Source organism: Bos javanicus, chromosome 3 (genome assembly GCF_032452875.1).
Source record: "Bos javanicus breed banteng chromosome 3, ARS-OSU_banteng_1.0, whole genome shotgun sequence".
NCBI classification, from domain to species: domain Eukaryota; kingdom Metazoa; phylum Chordata; class Mammalia; order Artiodactyla; family Bovidae; genus Bos; species Bos javanicus.
Window position 1 is genome coordinate 89,882,127 of NC_083870.1, and position 19,376 is coordinate 89,901,502.

At 44.6% G+C, this 19,376-nt stretch overlaps 1 protein-coding gene across 2 annotated transcripts in view; it reads left to right on the top strand.

Annotated features, from left to right (window-relative positions):
* PLPP3 (phospholipid phosphatase 3) overlaps positions 1-19,376 on the top strand; it is an 89,401-nt gene that overhangs the window by 37,805 nt on the left and 32,220 nt on the right. For both annotated transcript variants that reach the window (XM_061411813.1, XM_061411812.1), the window contains exon 2: positions 7,261-7,418. In XM_061411813.1, the coding sequence (XP_061267797.1) occupies positions 7,261-7,418 (158 nt within the window). The remainder of the gene's footprint in view (positions 1-7,260; positions 7,419-19,376) is intronic.

Sequence of the window (19,376 nt, forward strand, 5' to 3'; positions counted from 1 at the left end):
AATCTTCTTTTTGTGGAAAAAAAAAAAAAAAAAAGGCCTGAGCTTTCCAGGACCAAAGAATTGAGCATTTGTCAAAGAGAACCTCTAGACCAGAATGCTGAATGTTCACACCAGCCAACAGCAAGTGTTTTTCATGGCAGCCTCTTTCAAAGGTGGGAAACGCCTTCATAGTAAACTTAGTTTTGTCTCATCTGGATTGTGTCCAGTCTAAAAATCTGGACAAATATCGTAAACCAAAGAAAGTTTGCACACTTCTAAGACCAGTAGCAATTAATTACTTTAAATAGAAACCCTGTCACTTACAAGCAACATAAATATTTGTATTTTGAACCTCTAAGTAGTAGTTGGGTTGACCATTCTGGCCTTAAGTGATTAAAAAAAAAATCAGTTGGTCATATTTTAACAGGGAAGACATTTATAAAGAAAGGGAGGGTCAGGTCATGGAGTAAGAAAACATAAGCCAAAAGAAAGACAGACCTGAGTTCAAATCCCAGTGACCAGTTGACTCACTTGGGAACCTTGGCCATGTTATGAAAGTTCTGGCTTCAATTTTCTGTTGGGTAAAAATGAAAATAAGAGCCTTTAACTTTTCAGAGCTGTTGTGGAGATTAAAATACATTAATTCCTAACTAGATTCTAAACTCTTTGGAATCAGAAACCCGGTGTGGTCCATCTGTATTTTTCTTTCTTTTTCTTAATATTTATTTATTTTTGGCTGCATTGGTCTTAGTAGCAGCAGGATCTTCCTCTGTGGTGTGTGGGCTTCTCTCTCGTTGGGGCTTGCAGGCTCCAGAGCACACGGGCTCAGTAGTTGGGACACACAGTCTTTGTTGCCCCGTGGCGTGTGGGATCTTAATTCCAGGGTCAGGGATCCATCCTGTGTCCCCTGAGTTGGCAGGTGGATTCTTTGCCACTGGAAGTCCCCTGTCGAGCTCTACTTCTATACTGGTCTGAATTGGTGCCATTTGCTCATTTTGACTTCAGATGGGCTTCTTAACCTTTCTGAGCCTTAATTTTCCATTTGCAAAGGGAATAAAACAGTAAAATTGATAGAACTCTATACCCTAGCTAAAATGTATAAATTCCTGTCACAGAATCATTAAACTAGACTGCACATGGGCTCTTTATCCAATATTATTTTGTGAGTAGATATGTAGGCTTTCTGCAGGTATTAGCTGAATGCTAGACTTGGCTCATTTTAGGGTAACTACAGTTTGGGTGAAGTGGAAAGTTGGACAGTTCTGGAAAAGGCCTACAGGAATGATGGGAAAATCTCTCCCTGATGATCTGATTTTGGTCATGCAAAAGTGCAAAAATTTCTCATTCACTCTCCCACCCTACTCTTCTCCTACCTTCACAAATGCTTTCTAAAAATCACTTTGAGAACAGGAGGCTGTGTTTAATTTTGCACAAACTTGAAGCTGCGGCTGGAGGGAGCAGGGCTCTGGGTTTGGGTCACTTTGGTAACACTTCCCACATGACTTTATCAATGGGTGGGCCACGAAAACTTATCCCATGTTTTTTTACACCCCACCCCCAAACCGCCCAACCTGCCCAACTGTTAGTTTTTCAAAGCCCAAGAACTTTCAAAGGCTGAACCCAACACAGGGGCTTTTCTTCATGCTTTGATTTTCTGCCCATTAAGTGTTTGTCAGTGAGTTCGTATTTCACCTCCCCTGCAGCCTACACATCCCAAGAGGTCCCTGGAGGTTTAGGAAGTTAATTGATCCTTGATTAAAAGAAGGAGAAATGCTTGAGTCTGAGGTCTTAGAATCACCAGATGGGGTGTGTGTGTGTGTGTGTGTGTGTGTGTGTGTGTTCACTTACATTTTCGTTTTTCTTTGCAAAAAGCTTATAATGTACCTTTCAGTATAGATAAATTTAATTCCAGGATATTGGCCTCAGAGTTTTAATAATATTAGACACTAATGTGTGTAGTACACGGTAAATGTTCAGGGAACAGGAGCCAGTGCTGTTGCCTTGACTGTTCCAAACAAAGCACTTTCTTTCTTCAAAGATCATGAGATTTGCTGAGCTTCAATTAATTATTAATACTCATAGGTGCTTCCTTCTATTTTAAGTGACTCATTTACTTTAGAATGTGCCCAGGAGTCAGAGCATTTGATCCCATCCACCTCCACAGCTTTTCTGACCCAGTGACTCTGGTAAGTCACTTTAATCCTTTTGAACCTTAGGGTGACTTAGTGTGTTAACGTTTATGACTGCTTCTCCTATTGGCCTTTGGGCCACTGGAAGGCTGGGGCTCCAACTCAGTAGTTCCATCAGTGCTGAGAACAGAACAGGCCACAGGTTTGCCTGACTTGCCAGTTTATGTGGGGGTCTTCTGTACCTTGGGTATCTCTGCCACCTCTGTGGCCAGATTTAGAATTGTATTTTCATCATAGCAGCGAGCCTCATTTTGTTGATAGCCTATTGTGGTCCCTGTGCTCCGTGCTCAGTTGCTTAGTTGTATCTGACTCTTTGTGACCCCATGGACTGTAGCCCTCCCAGGCCCCTCTGTCCATGGCGTGGGATTTTCCAGGCAAGAATACTGGCTTGGGTTACCATTTCCTCCTCCAGAGGATTTTTCCTGACCTAGGGATGGAGCCTGTGTCTCTTGAGTCTTCTGCATTGGTAGACAGATTCTTTACCACTAGTGCCACCTAGGAAGCCCTACTGCAATCCCTAAGCTACACTGTTTCTATGAGTGTATTTAGGACTCCAGGGAGAAGGAAATGGAAACCCACTCCAGTATTCTTGCCTAGAGAATTCCATGGATAAAGGAGCCTGGTGGGCTGCTGTCCATGGGGTCGCACAGAGTTGGACATGACTGAAGCGGCTTAGCATGCATGCCTGCATTGCTGCTGCTGCTGCTAAGTCGCTTCAGTCGTATCCGACTCTGTGTGACCCCATAGACGGCAGCCCACTAGGCTCCTCTGTCCCCGGGATTCTCCAGGCAAGAATACTGGAGTGGGGTGCCATTTCCTTCTCCAAAGCATGAAAGTGAAAAGTGAAAGTGAAGTCGCTCAGTCGTGCCCAACTCCTATCGACCCCATGGATTGCAGCCCACCAGGCTCTTCCGTCCATGGGATTTTCCAGGCAAGAGTACTGGAGTGGGGTGCCATTGCCTTCTCCTATGCCTGCATTAGGATCCCAGAAACCTACTCACATGAGTGTCAAGTTAAACCTCCCCTCTGGACCATCTTTAGTGTCCCCTGTAGAGTGCTCTTTTGTGCATTCATTGTACTTTCTACATCTGTCGGTCCTCACACTGTAAAAATATTTTAGTGCACTTGTTTTCTTGACTTTTTTACAACACCATGAGCTTCTTGAGGCCAGGTACTTTGATGTACTGTCACCTCAATTTCCAGTACCTATCACTAGGAATTTTCTTGAAATGAAACAGTCAGGAAATATAGTGATTGGTAATAAAGATAGTGCCAACATTGGAAATGGAAATCCTGCTTTGGATTAGAATGGCCTCATCTCTGTGTCCTGGAGAGGCAAGGCATTATGTCACTTGAGGACTGGCTGCCCCATTGAGGGAGACATATTTATGCTTTTCCCATCAACCGAAGGGAATCTGAGGTTATTCTTTTCCTGGAGCCAAGTCAAGACTCGACTGGCATCACCCCCAATCATGCCACAAGTCTGTAGGGGAGACAGAAAAGGCCATTGGGTTTTCTCAATGCTGTCTCCATGCCTTTCAAGAAAATAAAATGAACCATATTCAGATCCAACTTCTTGTCTGCTTGTGGTCATCATCCATATTATTGGAACCGGAAACCCTCCCCAAGCCTTGGACTAGGAAGGAAGGAAGAGGGCTTGGATGGCTCCCAGGCTGAGTGCAGAAGAACTGACTAGACAGATTTTCTTTCCTAACCTTCTCTGTGGGACTTTCCCTTCCTTCTTCCTTACAGAATTTTTGAGTGTCCACAATGTGCACCAGACTCTGCGCTGACCCTTCCCCATGCTCTTGCCTGGTTTTTTTCCAACTAAAACAACTCCCTGTACTGATTTCATTCCATGATCTATATCATCCCCTACTTGACTATAAGCTTCCTGAGGGCAGGACTTATGTCATTTCTGTATTCCTTGTACTTCATAGGCATATTTGAGACTCAATAAATATTTGTTGAATGAGTGAGTGAATACATTTATGTATTATACCATCCCATCAATCTCAAAGCAAGTCTTCATTTTTCCCATTGAGCAGATGAGAAGGGGGTCGTGAGATGGGAAGTAACTTGCTCAAGTAGGGGCGAGCAGAGTTGAAATCATTAACCAAGTTCAGTCTGACTCCACAGCTCCTTTATATGTGTTTTATTGTCCTTAGAAACATATGTTTTACAGGCCTATCATGTGAACACTATTAAAAATAGAAGCTGGAGGCCTAAGAGCGGAGCACAAATGTAAGGAACTGGGGGTCTGTTCCCTTCCTGAGTTTATTAGCAACGCTTTGGCTCCTCGGCACCACAGAGGCTGCGGCCGGGCTCAGATGCGAAGCTAACAGGGCTGATCTCGATGTGTGGAACTTTAAAAGCGGACTATTAATATCATACTGCTGGCTTCGCAGCTCCTTTTCATAGCCAACTTGGCCACATTTCAAAGTGTTCAGGCAGTGGAATGAAGATGGCTCCGGCCCACAGGATATCTTCTGTCTCCTAGCCCCCAACCCAAGAGGACCAGCTAACTGCACTTGCCACCACTAAGCCAGAACACGCATTCACTGTCTCCCCTTCCTGCTCCTTTTCTCCGTCCTTGCAGAGACAGAATTTCAAGAGCTGCTGGTGATTGCCTTCCAGGGCCCCTCTGTGTTTACTTTCTGAAGGTCAGGCACAATGCTGTGGTGTGTGGCTGGGCTTTCTTTTCAAAGCACCAGTATGAATTTGATAAAGTAAATTGTTGTTCTAGCAGGAAGCAGTTAGGGGTCACAAAATAAATAGCCGTAGAATTCAAATAAATCCAAAGAATAAAACCAAATAAATCCATGTGTGTATGCACAGTGATACATAAATACACTTTTTAGAAAGTGAGCATTTTTATCACTGCTGGCCTGGACTAAAGTCATTGAAAAACTGTGGAGTTCATGGTACATTTCTTTTTTTTTTTTTTTTTAAGGCAGTCTGGGCCTTTGAGTAACATGACATGAGCTTAATTCTTTTGGAAAAACATGAAAATGGAATCTTATCTTTTAAATGGCTGCTTATCACATTTTTTTCCCCCACTAATGAAATTCCTATATGGATGAAACCAATTTGTAAAGTTAAACTGGGGATTCGGGCACTTTGGAGGTGGACTAAGAGACTCTGAGTGAGCTAAACAGTCATTCTGAGCCTCTCTTTTCTCTACTGGGAGATGAGGGATAGCAGTGCTTATATGATTTTAAAATGACCACTCAGGGTCATTAGAGGGCTCAATGCAAAAATGGATGCAAAGTGTCTTCTACATTGTTGGCGCACATCAGCAGTGGCTATTATCATTGGCCAGATATTTTTCACGGTCTTCCTTAGTCTTGACATTCAGTGGCTCACCTTTCACTTCTATTTTACCTTTTCCTCATCTTGGTGAGGTGGCAATGGGGCTTGGTGTTGAACTTGGAGGTAGGGGAGGAAGTGTCTTTCAAGCTTAAGAGGAGAGCACGAACCAAGACAGAGGTCCTGTGTCATTTGGTTGGAGTGTGTGTCAAGGAGGTTCGGGTTGTGGGAACTCCAGAGGTTGGACTTAGGGACGTCATCTTGTCCTGCGTGGTGGGGAACCATTGACAAACCTTGAGCGTGGCCATGACATGCTCATGCCCAGGAAGTAAACAGGTGGATATATGTAAGAGGCACAGAAGGCCAGGAGACCAATTTGGAGGCTGCTGCCTGGTCCAAGCAAAAGAGATTGTGGGCCTTCACTTTTTGCTTCAGGCTTATAAGGGCCTTTCCTGGCAGGTGATGAAATCTATTTTCCATGACCTTTAAGAAAATGGCATCTGAACTGGACGCTGATAAACTCGCAGCAGCTGCAAGAGTGCCTCGCGGTGCTCCTGATGCCCTTGGGCTCCGCTCCAGGTCTGCAGGCAGCAGGGCCCAGCTCAGCTCTGTTCAGTCTTGTCAATGTCTTGTTGAACAGTGAAAGAAAAGAATTGGAAATGCTGTTCGCTGAGTAGCTTCTGTGTGCCAGCACTCTGCTAGGAGTTTTGAATGCTTTGATCCCCTTTAGGCATTAGTACAACTCATTTGTGAGGAAACTAAGGCTCAGGAAGATGGAGAAGGAAGCAGAAGCCTCATTGCTAGGAAGTGGTGGATCTAGGGGTTCAAATTCAGATTATCTTACTCCAGGGTTTTCAGAATTCCATGCCTGAGTGCCTTGAGGTGAGCTTTTCAAAAGGGAAATGGTTGGCTTAAGAGAGGAAGGCACTTGGAGGCATCATGAGACCTCATTAGATTTGGAACTTTGTTAGTGATAGTTACAAATCGTGCTTTGACTTTAGCAGGATGACGTAGAATAGTGGAAAAGCTCCTGCCTGGTGCTTGCACTGTCTCCCTCTGTGCTCTTGGTCAAGACAAGAGGCTCATGCTACATCTCTTAGTCATGAGTGAAGGCAGAAAGGGGGTGCATGTGGAGAAGGCTTTGTTGTTGTTTCGTCACTTAGTCAGTCTTGTCTGACTTTTGCGACCCATGGACTGTAGCCCGCCAGGCTTCTCTATCTATGGGACTTCCCACGCAAGAATCCTGGAGTGGGTTGCCATTTCCTTCTCCAGGGGATCGTTCCAACCCAGGGATGGAATCCTGTCTCTCCCGCACTATAGTCGGATTCTTTACCACTGAGCCACCTGGGAAGCCCCAGAGAAGGCTGTGCTGCTGCTGCTGCTGCTAAGTCGCTTCAGTCGTGTCCGACTCTGTATGACCCCATAGACGGCAGCCCACCAGGCTCTGCCGTCCCTGGGATTCTCCAGGCAAGAACACTGGAGTGGGTTGCCATTTCCTTCTCCAACGCATGAAAGGGAAAAGTGAAAGTGAAGTCGCTCTGTCGTGTCCGACTCTTCTCGACCCCACGGACTGCAGCCCACCAGGCTCCTCCGTCCATGGGATTTTCCAGGCAAGAGCACTGGAGTAGGGTGCCAGGGGTCACTACAAAGGCAAGGAATCGACGTCACTATCGATGCTGCCGTCTGGGGTGGTGTTTGCTTCTTCTTTGGCCCCTTTGCACTGATGTTTTCCCTGTTTCATTTTCTCCCCTGTACATGGTGATGATGGTTCCATCTTGACCAGCCGGCCTGCCTTTCATCATCATCGAGACGAGCACCATCAAGCCTTACCACCGGGGCTTTTACTGCAACGACGAGAGCATCAAGTATCCACAGAAAACTGGGGAGACAATCAACGACGCTGTGCTCACCGCTGTGGGGATTGTTATTGCCATCCTCGCGGTAAGCGCCCAGACTTCGATGGGCAACCTGTCTGATTCCCTGGCAGCACATCATGGTCTATCTGATATAGCAGAGGTTTAGAAGATCAAGTAGAATTTCACTTGATTAACACTATTTCATGCAGTTACTACTATTACTAAAAGTATTGGGTTGGCCAAAAAGTTCATTTGGGATATTCAAAACCCAAAAGAGATTTTTGTCCAACTTAATACTTTAAAATAAAAAAATACATATGCACTGTAAATATTATAAAAGTATGCTAAGCAACCTTCTAAAATACTTTGCATACATTATCTCTACAATAGTCAAAGTGTAGATATTGTCCTTATCTTTCTTCTACAAATTAAGAAACGGAGGTCCGCAGAGTAAAAATAATTTGCCTAAGGTCACTTGGTTCATGAATGATAGAGTTGGGGTTTAGACCTAGTTGTCTTCCTTATCCCAGGCTTCCCAGGCGGTGCTAGTGGTAAAGAACCCGGCTGCCAATGCAGAAGATATAAGAGATGAGGGTTTGATCCCTGAGTCAGGAAGATCCTCTGGAGGAGGTCACGACAACCCACTGCAGTATTCTTGCCTGGAGAATCTCATGGACCAAGAGACACAAGGCTACAGTCCGTGAGCTCACGAAGAGTTGGACACGACTGAGTGACTGAGCATGCGTGCACGTCCCTTACTCCAGAGTCTGAGCTCTGAGCCGCCATGTTGTAAATCTGAGCCCCAGAGGACAGGAGAAATGCCTTACTGAATATCTTGGGCATTTTCTATATTTTTTTCCACACGATTGTGCTGCTGCTCTGACAGTGATAATGCCGCTGGCATGATCTGGCATATTGTTTAATTCTCTCACCTGGTAAATGAGACCTGCAGTCCAAAGACCTAGGTTCTAGACCTGGCCCTCCACTGCCAAGCTTGTACATAGTTAAAACCAAGGGTGACCATCTTGCTTCAAAGCTTTGCAGTGAGGAATAAAAGAGATCATGAATATTGAAGTACTTGATAAACTCTTAATTGCTGACCAGGTCGCTCATACCCAGGGGTAAAGTCTAGACTTATATCCAGATCTTCCCTTAGAGGATGAAGCCCTCACTGCAGGTGCAAAAATGTGCTACCAGCTTGACAAGGTCCAGAATTATTTTGAGCAATGGTAGCCATGTGGGAATTGGGGTGTCGTCTATCTGGGCTGTACTTAGATCACAGCTTTGTTTTAGATGTGTCCATTTAGAGCAGGGGAGGGGACGAGTGAGGGAATCCAGTCTTATAATTTGTAGTTCATACGTTTCCACAGACATCCATTCCACATATCTGCTATTTTCAGTTTTTTCTTTGTCCTTGAACCCCAGCAACACGGGCAAAGGGCTAAGTATCACGTTCACCAAGATAAAAAATTCTCTCTTCTAGATTCTAAGTCATCTTTGTGTTAATCCAATCATGGAAGCTTATCTTTGGCCTATATTAGCAAGCCAAGAAGGGAGAAAGTTAATGGACTTCTCCAGGCCAGAATACCGGAGTGGGTAGCCTTTCCCTTCTCCAGGGGATCTTCCCAACCCAGTTCTCTCACCTTGCAGGCAGATTCTTTACCAGCTGAGTCACCAGGAAAGCCCAAGAATATTGGAGTGGGTAGCCTATCCCTTCTCCGGCAGATCTTCCTGACCCAGGAATTGAACCGGAGTCTCCTGCATTGCAGGTGGATTCTTTACCCTCTGAGCCACCAGGGAAGCCCAATATTAAGAACACTGCAACACTGCATGTAAAATAGGGGCTTAGTGTTCCCATCATTCAAATGGAAAAGCGGAAGCTCAGAGGAGTTCAGTGATATCTCAAAGTCAAAAGCAAGTAAAAATTGGGGTTCAAGCCTAAACCTGGTTTATTCCAAAGCCCTCTGTCCATGTTGCTGACTTGATTGTGGACAGGTGGTTGGCTGTCCTATTCAAGTGCTCGGTGGGATAGGCGGTTAGCTACTCTTGCCTTCTCTGCATCAAATATGAACAGCTGATGGTCCACGGAGTGCACTCCATGAAGTTTTTCTTTTGACTTCCCCACTCTGGGGGTGGGTTATAAACTTTGAGACCCCTCTTTGTTTTTTAATAACATCGTAAACCAGGCACACAATCAACAGTTTGACATTGGGGAGGGGGCAGGGAGGCAAGTAGAATTCTTTCCAACCTTTAAAAGAAAAACAGTCCATTTGCAAGCGTGGTAAAGGTGGACAAGGAGCTTTGTGTTCAGAGGCTGAGAAATACAAAATCTAATTTTACTCTCTGCTCCAGAGTTACAGTTGGGGTTGAGTTCTTTAGGAAGAATGGCTTTGCCTGGAAAAAACGTTTGTAATGGAAGGTGAATACTTAACACGGTATCTGGCGCTCAGGTTTGAACAGGTGTTTTGACACTTGGACGCTCAGTTAAATTGAATCCTTTTAGAAGCTGGCTCTAACTCGGGAGCTGTTGAGGTAAGAATATCACATTCACAGGGATGGTCTGTGGTCTCTGCTCTCTTTACGTGCAGTTATTAGTGGCCTGCCTAGTGGGCTGCTCCTGGGCACGGCACCAGGGAGAGAGACCTGGGGCCCCCTGAAGTATGTGAATTAGGTAAATCCCTGGGCTGCCCTGGTGGCTCAGTCAGTAAAGAACCTGCCTACAATGCAGGAGACCCCGGTTCCATCCCTGGGTCAGGAAGAACCCCAGAGAAGGAAATGGCTACCCACTCCAGTATTCTTGCTTGAGAAATTTCCATGGACAGAGAAGCCTGGTGAACTACATACAGTCCATGGGGTCACAAGAGTTGGACGTGATTTAGCAACTAAACCACTGCCACCTGGGTTTTCTAGGCCTCATTTTCCTCATCTGTAAAATGAGAGTACTGTTTGATTTCTCACCTGGGGGGGGACATCCTTAGCTGCAGTGGGCTAGGAGGATCCAGGGTGCTCATGTCGCTTCTTCTGGGTCCTCGCTTCTTCCTTCCTCACTAAGAAAAACCTGCTTTGAAGAGCTTGGTTGTGGCTGGCTTCTCTCCTTGTGTCATGTGGAAGTTTTAATTAAAATGCTCCCTGACCTCCCAGATTCCCCTGAAAGAGTCATGCACTGGGCCTTGGCTGTGGGGTGGGATGTTATGGGATGGGCTTCGAGGACATTTCCCCCACCCTCACAGTGCCAGCAGCATAGGTCTGGATGGTGCTTCCCTTTGGTTCTGAGAAAGCTGTCCTTTGTCAGGTGCTACTGTTATGTCCTGGAAACCTGGGGCCGTATTCAAGCCTTTTGCACCCTCCCAACACACACATACATGCACACACACACACACACACAGAGTTTTCCAGTGTCTCAGTTTCACATGGGGTTAAAAGTGTGGGCTCTGGTTTACCTCCAAGCTCCTCTGCTATGGAACGTGTAGAAAATTAGTAAGCCTCCTTGCTCTCATCTGTGAAATGGAGATACTATGTCTACTTATGAAGGTTTTCAGAAATAAATGAGCTAATATGTGGAAAGCAACTCAGTGCCTGACACAGGCAGTATATTCAGCAAACGTTCACTGTTTTTATTGTGAGTAAACAGCATCAAAAAATGAAGAAGTAAAAAAAATAATGATGAAGTGACTTAGTCAAGACCTTTTACTTGGCAGAAGTAGAATTAGGAAAGGCCCTCCAGCCTTTGGATTCATCACATCTCCCGCTCTTCCCTTGTAGTTTATTCATGAGAACTCAGGTCTCTTGACTCTCGTGCCAATACTCTTTGCAAAAAAACTTTAGCCTCCTGATCCAGCTGCCCCTGCATTTCAGCTGGAGGCGTGAGATGTGGGCTCCTAATGAGGTATGCTCACCCGCTTACCTGTCATTAAGAACCAGAATAATCATGAACAAGAGGAAAAGCAAAGACCTCGGAGGAAAAGTGAATAATTCCCATTAATACATATGGTCAATTCTGGAAAAGCTATACAACTTGAATTCAACAACAACAACCCTCTCTCCCGTTGTGACTGGCCAGAGAGCCTGGCTGGCTCCATGCAGAATCTGCTTCTGATCAGAGGGCGTGAATGACAGTCAGGGAGGGTGAAGGGGGACCCGGAGCTGGAAATCTAATCAGCCTGCTACTTGCTGCCCTGGCCTCCTCCCGCCAAATGTCAGGTTTGTTTAAAACAACAAGAGAAGCCTTGACTGATCTGGGTGCCCCTGCTCCAGTCTGAACAGTCCCCACAACAAAGGAATGGCACACCAGTGGGGTTTCAAGATGCAAATTTCAGAAGTTATAGACAAAGCAGACACCTTTCTGTGGCAGGAGACGTGGAAAAATCGGGTCATTTTGACCTCTTTTTCAGATGTATCTTAGATTTTGAAATTATAGCATAATAGGAATTCCTTCCAAATCCACAAGGCAGTGGTTCCTATCCCTGCCTCCTAAGGGTTTAATGACTCTAGCAGCAGTGAGATTAGGAGCAAAAACAGTAAATATCATCTTTTATCTAGCCTTCTCTCCAATTGCCTTGCACCATGCTGTGCAAAGAATTATGTGCAAAGATTTTAATATGGAAAAAATGCTTAGTATTCCTTTTAAATAAACATGGGCTCAAGTGCTTGCTTTGGTCAGACCCTGAAAGGGGTTTAATAAAGATTCTTAATATCTGGGAGTTGAAGTTTGGTGAGTCATGAGTGAATCCACTTCTCCCTCTGGCCATAAAAATGCTCCTTTTCCTCACATCCCATCCATTTTGAACCTCTGTTATGACATTCCTAACTAGAGAAAAAGCTCAGATTTTGGCTTTGATTGAGGTTCGTGGCCTAAAACTTCTGAGCTTCTTCATTCTGTGACGTGTCCTTCAACTTCTGTCAAGGCATTGACCCCTGTGGAAAAGAACTATACCTACGTTTACTGTAAATTGGTGACAATAGTTCACCAACTGCATAGGCTAGTTCTGGGAGTCAAATCAACTGACGTTATATGTGTCATCAGTGAGAAGTGGCCTTTTCATCTCTATAGTGTTGTACAGTTTACAAAGTGCCCTTCATGTGCACATTCTCTTGTCTGCACTTAGTAGTGATTCTATGATTCTCAGGGGTGGATTGGTATGGCTAAGGGAACTGGAGATCAAGAAATGAAGTGACTTTCCCGTAATTAGTGAGTGGCAGGGCCAGACCAGGAGTCCTCTGATTCTAGGGCAAGGCTTTTTGAAATGAGACCATTGCTGCCTTCTAAAGCCTGCTTCCCTTCCACAATTACTTATTAAGCCCACAGGGCATGGCAGGTGCTGGTGATCCAGGATTGAACCTTCGCCTAACAAGCTATGTGTTGTCTCTTGTCACTAAACTGCCCGAAGCTGCCCCATCTCTAGCAGACAGATAGCACCTTCAATATATATCACCCTGCAATGTGATTTGTGTCCGTTTTTCATCTCCCTAGCTAGATAATAGGTTCTTGCAAGGCAGAGATCAGATCTTTCCCTCTTGCATGTGGTAGGTGCTTAAATAAACACCAAGCCAATGTCGCCTTCTCCAGGAAGCATTCCTTGACTGCCTCCTCCCCCACCTTCCAAAGATCCCAGAGGTCCCTGGGCCCACCTCTGTCTTTGCGGTAACTGTATTGAACTAGCATGTCTGTTTACTTGACTATTCCTGGTGATTCTGCTAGAGTAGGGATTGGTCTGATTTTGATTTTATATTGCAGCATAAGGCACAAACTTGGGTACTCAATATATATGATTGTGAAAATCATAGAGGAGGCCGTACATTTCGAGCAGAAACCGACAAGCATTAGGTCAAAAGATGTTAGAGGACCTAGGCGAGCAGGGACACGTGTCCTGTTTGTCTCCCTAAAATCTGGATGATGGCCTCTGATGCACATGGGAGCCTGCTCTGTACCACATGCACATTTCTGGCTGGAGAGACAAGAAGAAGAACTTATACCTCCAAAACTTGTTTATTCAGGATCAGGCTTCGGTTTGCCCACATCTGGACTTCATTACTTCCTCCCCACCCCCCATCTCCTTTTATCTGAGAGAGCACTGCCAAGAAAACAAGGTTCCCCAAGACTGCCTCCTCATTAAAGGTTAGTCGAGTCTTCAACTCTGAAAAAAAATGTGAAGTCAGGCTGGCCGAGCGGTGCCTTGGTGGGAGACCCAGTTCCCCCAGTTTACAATCCACTATATCTGTGCAATTACCAAGACCACCAACAGAGAATGATCATGTTAATCCTTCAACTGTGTCATCCCTGATCAGAGGGCTACAGAGTTCTTCAGACCTCCTTACTGCCTGAGGGGGTGGGGGGGGAGGGGCCCTATTTGCCATGTAACAAACACAGGCACTGAGATTAGGATTTAGGTCCCTCCCCGCCTCCCCCCCACCCCACCCCCTCAACACACACACACACTGTAGCAATTTTTCCTTAGTTACTATCATTCTTAGGGATTCAGGACTATTTGGAAAATCTATCTAATATGCTACTGCTGCTAAGTTGCTTCAGTCATGTCCGACTCTGTGCGACCCCAGAGACGGCAGCCCACCAGGCTCCGCCGTCCCTGGGATTCTCCAGGCAAGAACACTGGAGTGGGGTGGCATTTCCTTCTCCAATGCATAAAAGTGAAAAGTGAAAGTGAAGTCGCTCAGTCATGTCTGACTCTAGTGACCCCATGGACTGCAGCCCACCAGGTTCCTCTGTCAACAGGATTTTCCAGGCAAGAGTACTGGAGTGGGGTGCCATTGCCTTCTCCGATCTAATATGAGGGTGATGATATTCTCCACTTTAAGTGACAATTCTTAGGAGGCTGGGCAATCTGTTCATGTGAGTCAGTGTTAGGGGATGAGATAGAGGATTAGACACCATTGACCCACTATCTAGTGGGCTGGAAACTAATATGCCTTATCTTAAGTCCTCTTCAGCATCTGCAGGGGATAGGTATTATTGACCCCATGTTACTAATGAGGGAGGGTCCTAAGGTTTACAAGGGGAGTGTGGCCAGTGTGAGGTCATTCTGCTTGGTGAACAGGGAGCAGGAATTGATACCCAGGTCTGTCTGGCTTCAAAACCCAGCACAGGAGCTGACATTGAAGACCCACTGTGTGCTTGGGGCTATGCAGAGTGCTCTGTATTTAGTGAGCTAGAAAATCTGTACTTTCTGGTTTTAAAGAGCTCTTTGTATGGAGGAGGACAAAACAGCTAGGCCCCTGGGCAGATGATTGCCCAAGACTGACAGTGTGGGATAGTGGGTTTTCCTTTTTTAAAAAACAAATTTTTTGTTTGTTTTAAAATAGATTTTAATTTAGTTCTTACTCTCTTTTTATTTTAATTATTTATTTGTTTTTTGGCCTTGCTGTGCAGCATGTGGGATTTTAGTTCCCCGACCAGGGATTGAACCTGCAGTCCATGCATTGGATGTGCAAAGTCTTAACCACTGGACCACTGGGGAAGTCCCTGGGATAGTGTTGTGTAGGAAGTAATTGTTCAGAAAGTGAAAGCCTCTCTGAGTGAGACCTTCCTTAGAACATACAGGCAGCTTCTAGGCTTCCCTTTAGCCTAGAAGCTGAGATACAAGACACAGATACTGTCCTTGGAGCTTATGGAACAGGCCAAGTACATGACTGACTGTACCATTAGATCCTCCGGGAGACTAAAGAACTGGTCAGGCAGCTAGAAGATAGGGCAGAGAAGGAGAGTAAGCCCCAGAGAGGTGAGAGCTTCAAGGACAAAACAAGAGAAATGCTGTAAACTAGCAGTCCCCAACCTTTTTGGCACCAGGGACGGGTTTTGTGGAAGTCAATTTTTCCACCCACCAGGGTGTGGGGGGGAGGGATAGTTTTGGGATGACTTGAGCACAATACATTTATTTTGCACTTTATTTCTATTATTACATCAGCTCTACCTCCGATCATCAGGCATTAGATCCTAGAGGTTGGGGACTTCTGCTGTAGACGGTCTAAGGCAGAAATAAAGTACTGTGGGAGTTGATAGGAAGATCACTGAAGGTTGTTTTCATTGGTGAAGGCTTCATCATCATCATCATCATGTATGGAGCACTCCATTTAATTATCACAACAACCCTTGGGCTCTTGCTACTGCCATCATATTATCTCCCTTTGTACACATAAGGAGTCTGAGAGTCATAGAGCTCAGCTGCCCAAGACTCTTGAGTAAAGGAGCCCTTTAACCTGGTGCACTAGCTGGCATTGAGCTCTACTTTGAAGCAGAGGTGAGACTTTCATCAGAGATCCTGATGTTCCAGACAGAGGGGATGGCTTCACCGAGACTGAAACAATAGGGCCTTTTCAGCAAGTGTAAGCAGACGGACCTGTTCAGCTAGAGAAATAGAATATAAGGGAGAAGACAAAGATAAGGTAGGAAGAGATGATTGCAAGATTGTGAAACTCCTTGAGTGCTGAGGAGTTTTCACTGTCATTAATAGGCTACAGATTGATGAAAGTATTTTCAGCTCACGTGGCCAACTTTTCAACCAAGGTTAAGGATGCGGTCTGAACTGCCATGGTGGTAATGCAAAGAGAAGAGAGAGAATAGGATGGATATGACATCCCACCTTGCAAACATGGGATGAACAGAATTGGATGACAATGGGGTAAAGGAGAGGGTGTGGTCTAAGATTTCTTGTCTTTGCAGTTCTGTGTTTGGTGGCATCTTGAGTAGGAATAGAGGCAAGAGAAGTGAGGTTTGGGGCAGAAGTTGGAATGAGTGTGACTTGGTCAGGTGGACGTGCTGATAATACTGGTTTGATAACTAGTTGGAAGATTTGGCAGAAGGTTGGAATAAGACTGATGGGGTAAAGGGTGAGCTGAAACTAGAGAGTGAAAGAAATGCCCTTTTGAAGGTCGTTTTCACAGGTGAAGTCACAGAGAAAAGGCAAGGATACAATCCTAAGAAGACTGACATTTATTAACAGCACCCAGAAGAGGAGCCACTGGAAAGAGAAAGGTGTTTGAGAAATAGCAAGAAAGGCACAGTGGTGATACTAAGGATGGTAGGAAATTCAAGGTCAAAGGAGCGAGAAGTGGGCAGTAGGCAATGCTATAGAGAGAACTCTTGCGTGGATAGGCAGAGCTGATCATCTAGGAGACTCATGCCTTTGAGTGCCTGACTAATGTCCATGGGATTCTCCAGGCAAGAATACTGGAGTGGGTTACCATTTCCTTCTCCAGGAGATCTTCCCAACCCAGGGATCGAACCCAGGTCTCCCGCATTGCGGGTAGACACTTTACCATCTGAGCCACCAGGGAAGCTCTTGGAAAATAGACTGCTTCATCTTTCAAAATGCCTCCTTTGTAAAGCTTGAGGGCTTAGGGCGGCCACTGTTGATTTCAACCATAAATAGCTTCTGTGACCTCTCTCTCTGGCTTCTTTGCTGTCCATATTCTAGACCTACCCATAAAGCCTAGAAACTCCACTGGTGGCCTTGGGACAGATTTGGGTGCCCATTGCTTTTCCTGATCTATGAGGCACTGATCTTCTACCAAGAGGTTAAAGACAACTGAGTGGGAGAAGAATGGGAGACTAAATTTCTCATCAGTTATTTCTAGTCACTGAAGATACTGCATTTCATTGTAGTAGATGGAGCAAAGCTCAAAGAAGATAGAGCAACACCTCTGTCTCCATCCTTAGAAGCAGGACTTCGATATGTTACATTTCCCTTTCCCTTACTGAGAAATCAAGTGAGGAAAATGATTCTTCCTTCATTAATCTCCATCATTCAGTGCTTGTTGAATAAATGAATCTCTTCTGGATTGAAAAAAGTTCATTAATTCACAGAGCTGGGATGTGAAGGGCGAGCTTGGTGCTCTGTGGCTGATGGGGATCTGGATGTTCAGGTGCCTGACAGGGTGACATCCTGCCACCTGCTAGGGCTTCTAAGAGAAAGCCAGCTAGATGCCATTGGGCAGAGCATGGAAGGCCCAGGCTGCAGCAAGTGCCCTGCCACTGTCCACTACCTTATCCCCAAGGGTGATGCAGTGGCCTCTCTGGCCTTCATCACACTCATTTACAAAGTGTGGAGAATAATTTAGCAATTCTTAGGGTGTTGTGAGAAGCAGGTAATGTAGTGGATAGGGGAAAGTTTTGTAAGTTGTTACAGACTATGCAGATATTCTCATTGAAGCAGATCAGAGTATTAGGGAAGTTTGTCCTTCGAATTTGGCAGCAGAAGATGAGTTCTCAGACTCTGTAAGAGGGATTGTTAGGACTCTGTGCAAAAGCCTTGCTTTTCTTGGGATAATCTATATAGTGGACTGTTACAAATAACACGAACAATGCAGTAGGGTAGCCCTTGCTGCCTGGAATTTAGACTTTCTTTCTGCTTTGTTCCCCTGAAAAAGACATCCTAGGTGAAATGGTCAAAACCCAACATCTCCATACTCATATTTTTCTGGTTCTACCCTGGAGAGGTGGTACTTCCAAATTCTTTAGTGTGATATGTTCTTTTCCAGGGATCTCTTAGAACTATTTTGGAAAAGATGTTTTATACAAGTATAGACATTTCCTGGAGCTATTGCACGTTCCATTTCAGATCATTGCAATAAAGCGAATATTACAATAAAGTGAGTCATGGGTTTTTGGTTTCCCAGGGCATGTAAAAGTTACGTTTACACTAAACTGTAATCTGTTAAGTGTGCAATTGCATTATGTCTAAGAAACAATGTTTATGCCTGAATTAAAAAATACTTTATTGCTAAAAAATGACCACTGATCATTGATTGTAACAAATATAATAACAATGAAAAATTAGAAATATTGAAAGTATTACAAATTTCAAAACATAGTACACATAGACATGAAGTGAGCAAATGCTGTCGGGGGTCGGGGGGGAATAAAAGCCAATAGACTTGCTTGATACAGGGTGGTCACAAACCTTCAATTTGTAAAAACCAGCAACCACAACAGTATCTGCAAAGTGCAATAAAATGGTATGCCTGTGTTAATTTTTTGTTTCTTTTTTTCCAAGGGAAGGAAAAAAAAAAAACCATTATTGTTTGCAGAGCTTTTCCGCTAGGTGCCAGATATTTGATATATCATCTTCTTGATTCCCCTGGCAATCTTGCCAGGTAGATTTTAGTCCTTTTTAAATTTTTAATTTCTTTTTTTCCCTTTAAAATTTTTGTTTTATATTGGAGTATAGTTGATTAACAGTGTTGCGTTAGTTTCAGATGTACCGAAAAGTGATCCAGTTATACATATACACATATCAGTTCTTTTTCAAACTCTTTTCTCATTTAGCTTATTATAGAATATTGAGCAGAACTCCTGTTGCTATACAGTATGTCCTTGTTGGTTGTTTTAAATATAGCAGTGTGTACTTGTCAACATATTACTCTTATTTCATAGACAAGGAGACCTAAGCCCAGAGAGGTGAAGTCACTTCTCTAGGTTCATGGTAAGAGATGGGATATGCAGATCAAGATTTTTCTGGCTCCAAAAGTCAGTGCTTCTTTCATCACTGTGTAATCTCTCCTTTCCAAAATGTCTCTCCTAATGTTTTTCCAAATTTCCTCTCCAGAGCAGCTCAATATTTGTGAATATGTGGGCAGTTGAGCTCTTGTATACCAGAAAAGACAGGAAGAGGAGCTGTCTTAAGAGTTGGAGCCAACTTCCCTCAAACTCAGCCATTCTCTGGCGAGGACTGATTGATCCCTTTCTGTCCCCTCATAGCTTAATTGCAATGCTTTCCCACTTTATTAGTTTCCAGATTTTGTGCCAAGTGCTTTAAAAGGCAGGTAGGGGAGAATTCTCTGCTTGCCTGGCAGCCTGCCATCACCCCCAGAATCTGTTGCTTGCTGTTTCAGAAAGGGATCGACATTGAAGGCATTTTTCTCAGCTGTGAAATTTACATATCACAACTTTGCTGACTGAAGCAGAAATGAGGGCTCCAGGGGCCAGAGTGCGAGTGGGGACAGACCCTTTGTAGGGGGAGGGGGTGGGAGGGAAGAGCTTATTTTATTACCCGGGAATAAAAACATTGCGAGTAATGAATAAAGTCCGAAA